This window comes from Myotis brandtii, unplaced genomic scaffold (assembly GCF_000412655.1).
Source record: "Myotis brandtii unplaced genomic scaffold, ASM41265v1 scaffold1612, whole genome shotgun sequence".
NCBI lineage: Eukaryota > Metazoa > Chordata > Mammalia > Chiroptera > Vespertilionidae > Myotis > Myotis brandtii.
In genome coordinates this window covers 1,771,795-1,776,167 of record NW_005355890.1, presented here as the reverse complement: position 1 = coordinate 1,776,167, position 4,373 = coordinate 1,771,795, and the positions used below count along the sequence as shown (strand labels likewise).

General features: G+C 59.4%; 1 protein-coding gene across 4 annotated transcripts in view; it reads left to right on the top strand.

Annotated features, from left to right (window-relative positions):
* Positions 1 to 2,729, top strand: part of ARID5A (AT rich interactive domain 5A (MRF1-like)) — a 7,558-nt gene extending 4,829 nt beyond the window's left edge. For all 4 annotated transcript variants that reach the window (XM_014536431.1, XM_014536430.1, XM_005862235.2 and 1 more), the window contains one exon: positions 1,128 to 2,729. In XM_014536431.1, coding sequence (XP_014391917.1) covers positions 1,128 to 2,363 — 1,236 coding nt within the window. In that variant the 3' untranslated portion in view covers positions 2,364 to 2,729. The remainder of the gene's footprint in view (positions 1 to 1,127) is intronic.
* Positions 2,730 to 4,373: the final 1,644 nt, after the last annotated feature.

The following is a 4,373-nucleotide window of genomic DNA, read 5'->3' as shown; positions in this document are numbered from 1 at the left end:
AGCATGGCCGCACAGCGCCCTGCCCAGGACACCGAATCTCTTGGTGTAAGTTCTCTGTTTGAGGCCCGTGGGGTCTGCCGCCAGCCTAACTCCACTCTCCGGACACCAGGCTGTCCATTCCGAGACCTGGGCACCTTTTGAAAACGTTGTGCAGAGCCCTGGCCGGTCTGACTCAGTGCTTAGAGCAGTGATGGCAAACCTATGACACGCGTGTCAGAGGTGACACACGAACTCATTTTTTTAAAATATATTTTATTGATTTTTTACAGAGAGGAAGGGAGATGGATAGAGAGTTAGAAACATCGATGAGAGAGAAACATCGATCAGCTGCCTCCTGCACATCTCCCACTGGGGATGTGCCCGCAACCCAGGTACATGCCCTCGACCGGAATCGAACCCGGGACCCTTCAGTCCGCAGGCCGACGCTCTATCCACTGAGCCAAACCGGTTTCGGCACGAACTCATTTTTTTGGTTGATTTTTCTTTGTTAAATGGCATTTAAATATATAAAATAAATATCAAAAATATAAGTCTTTGTTTTACTATGGTTGCAAATATCAAAAAATTTCTATATGTGACACGGCACCAGAGTTAAGTTAGGGTTTTTCAAAAGGCTGACACGCCGAGCTCAAAAAGTTCGCCATCACTGGCTTAGAGGGTCAGCCCACGGAATGAAGGGTCTCGGGTTTGATTCTGGTCAAGGGCACGTGCCTCGGTTGCAGGCTCGTGCGGGAGGCAACCAGTTCATGTCTCTCTCACACTGATGTTTCTCTCTCTGTCTCTCCCCCTCCCTTCCTCTCTCTCTGAAAATCAATGGAAAAAATATCCACAGGCAAGGATTTAAAAAAACAAGAGGGCATACTGTAGACCTTGCCTGACTGTGCTCATGGCCAGGCAGGGGGGACAGTGTATGCAGGAGTAATCTGGAGTTAGTGCCAGTTCTAGCCAGCCTACTCAGTGGCTGGATAAGTTGCATTACTTCAACATTTAAAAAATAAATAAATAAGAAACAACAACAAAAAGTGGTGCACAGAGGCTGCTGGGTGCCCCTGGGCCCTGCTGGCACCACTTCCCTGCAGGACGCATGGCACACGCCCAGCCCTGAGGCTGCCCTCTTCTCATTTTAGATGATGCCAGGAAAGACCAAGATCGACCCCATCGACCTGGTGAGGCCCCCCAGCCAGGAGCCACCCCAGGACAGAACCGAACAACCAGGCCCAGCTCCCGGCTCCTCTCTGCCCTTCGTGGGTGCCAGCGGCTGCCCTGAGGCCTACAAGCGGCTCCTGTCCAGTTTTTACTGCAAAGAGACACATGGCATCATGTCACCACTGGCCAAAAAGAAGCTCCTGGCCCAGGTGAGCAAGGCAGAAGCCTTGCAGTGCCAGGAGGAGAGCTGCCGCCACGGGGCCGGTAGCCCTAATGGGGAGCCCCAGGCGTCCCCGGCTGCTCGCCCCCCAGAGAGTCCCCGGAGCCCAGGAGGGTCATCTGAGAACCACAGGCACCAGCTGGCCCCTCAGGAGGGGTCACAGGGCCCTGGTGGCAGCCTCAGGGAGGAGGCTCAGGCAGGCCCCCACCCGCCAGCCCCCACCTTCACTGGCTGTTTCCATGCCTACCCCACGAAGGTGCTCAAGCCTATCAGCCAGCACCCCCGGGACTTCTTTCCCCATCTCAAAGATGGGGTGCTCTTGGGATCCCCTGGCAAAGAGGAGGGGCTGCCAGTCAAAGAGTCGGCGCTGGTGTGGGGTGGGGATGTCAACCGTCCCTCTGCATTCCACAGAGGGGGCTCCAGAAAAGGCAGCCTCTGCCCCAGGCCCAAAGCCTGCTGGGTGTCCCCCATGGCCAAGGTTCCTGCTGAGAGCCCCGTGCCCCTGCCCGCTTTCCCTGGCAGCCCAGGCCTCAGCAAGCGCAGCCGAGAGGAAGAGGGCTTTGTCCCTGGTGGCAAAAAACTGCAGGCAGTGCCTCCCTTTCTCAAGGAGGCAGATGCCAAGGAGTGTGGGGCCAAGTCTGTGGGGCCTGGCTTGGCCGTCTCCTGCTTGCTGGGCCCAGCCCTGGGGCCTGCCCTCCCAGAGGCCTACAGGGGCACCATGATGCGCTGCCCGCTGAACTTCACTGGCACCCCAGACCCCTTAAAGGGCCAGGCTACGTTCCCCTTCAGCCCCCTGGTCATCCCAGCCTTCCCGGCTCACTTCCTGGCCACTACAGCCCCCTCGCCCATGGCCGCTGGCCTTATGCACTTCCCCCCAGCATCCTTCGACAGTACCCTCCGCCACAGACATTGCCCAGCCTCATCGGCATGGCACGTGCCACCTGCCACAACCTATGCAGCACCCCACTTCTCTTTCCACCTTAATACCAAGCTGTAGGTTGGAGCCACAGCTCTGCACTATGCTGTGGAGAGTCTGATGCAGCCTGAGATGGGGGCACTGCCAGGGGGCTTTGGGCTGGAAGCCCATTCCTCAGGAGAGCTTGGCTGTGCCCAATGCAAGAACGGGCCCATGGGGGCAGCCTGGCTCAGAGGGTGGCAGTGGGGTTTGTCTCGGTAGCCCGAGGGCTGGGGTCCAGTTGTAGGAAGGCCTTAGGAGAAGCTGGTGCAGGGCAGGGCTGGCAGCACCCAGCTGGGCCCCAGAGTGGAGGCCAAGAACGGGGTGAGGGGCTGAGAAGCCAGCTAGTAGCTTGAGGCATCCAGATACCCACAGAAAATCCAATAAAATGCCGTGTGAATCCACTGCCCTGAGGTGTACATGGCGTGACCTTCTCAAGGGCTGGTGAGGCAGGGGCGTGTTTGGGGTGGGGCTGCCAGTGGGAAGGCAGTGCCCCTCTTGGGCAGGGAGGGGGACACTGGGGTAGCAGATCCCTGACTTCTGGCCTCAGATTGGTCAATGGGTGGCCTTTCCTAGCTCCACTGGATCTCACCCTGCCTTCTGGGGTGCTTACAACCTCAGACCCTGGGGGGGCAGTTAGTGTGACCACCCCTTAGTTACCAGGTGAGCAGGCCGAGGCCAGGACCACAAGACCACTGAGTATGACAAACCCGGACAGGGCACACTCAACATGTCTGGCAGCAGGGGGTGGCTGCCAGGGCTGAAGGCCATCCTGCCCAGCCTCCAACTCCAGTAGCTCAGATGGGACAGGTGAGGCACCCGCCCTCCAAGCTGGGGATGATGGTGAGGAAGCTGGGGGGGATGGGCACCGCTGTTGGGAACACTCTCAGGCTCTGCAGGGGGGAATGTCCCAATTCTCCGCCCCCTCCTGGGAGCTGCCGGATGCCCCGCCAGGTACCTGTGAGGGTGGCCTCCAGCCCTGAGCTCCAGCTCCCGCACACACCCACGTAATGCCCACTTCTCCAAGCCTCTGGAGTCTCAGTGGTTGAGAAAGAGGGGTGCTGGGTCAAGTCCCCTGGGTAAGGAGGGGTGTGAAAGCTACCTGTTGTGTGCTGGGTCCTCTTCATCTGCAAGGCCCAGCAGCCTCCCGTGGCGTCCACTGGCGGCAGTGCTTGAGTACAGGCTTCTCAGAGCTGTGGTGGCGGCGCCCTCTGGAGGCTGCTCTGGGGATTACACCTGCCCGAGTGGAGCGGGACACAGCACTGTGCTTTGGGTGTCAGCAAGTGCCCAGGGCTAAACGTGAGCGTGCACGGTGCCCTGCAGCTCCGCTCTGCACGATTTTCTCCTCACAATCCCGGAGAAGGGACTGTCCTCACTTACAAATGAGGAAACAGCCCTGAGCTCTGGAACTGCGCTGGCTGAGCAGAAGAGCGCCTGGCTCCTGCAGGGGCAGCCTGCACGTGCCTCTGAGTTTGGAGCAGTGCGGGAGGGTGGGGCTGTCGGGCACTGAGGCTGTGTATTGAGCCTTTCAGATCTGAGTGAGCTGGGAGCAGACGAGGGGCCTGGCCTGGCGTAACAAGAGCCCTGAGCTTTTGGGTGGGACTAGTTGCTGGGGTGGGGGCAGGGACCACGCACAGCGACACGCAGGCTCCTTGCGCAGGTTGGGGGCCGCAAACTCTCTGGCGGTGCTTTGGTTTTCTTAGTGAGGATGAGGGGTTGGAGGGTGGCAGTGGGGGGAGGGGAACGAAAGCTCTGGAGAGAGGGAGCAGGCTGCACGAGGCAGCGCCCCGGGGTTTCTGGGAAGCACCAGTTCTACTCGATTGAGGTTAGTGGCACCAGTTCCGGTGAGACTGGCAGCGGTGAGGCCTCCTGGCCACCTTGGGTGTGACGTTGGAGAGGATTCATGCGAGTGGGGGCTGTGCTGGGAGTGTCCAGGAAGCAAGCGGGGGACCAGGTGCTGAGGTGGCGCAAGAGTGATAGTAGTGGGCCGTGGGGTTGAGGCTGGGTGAGGAGAGGTGAGGACAGGGAGTGAGGGGCCCAGGCAGGTGGTGA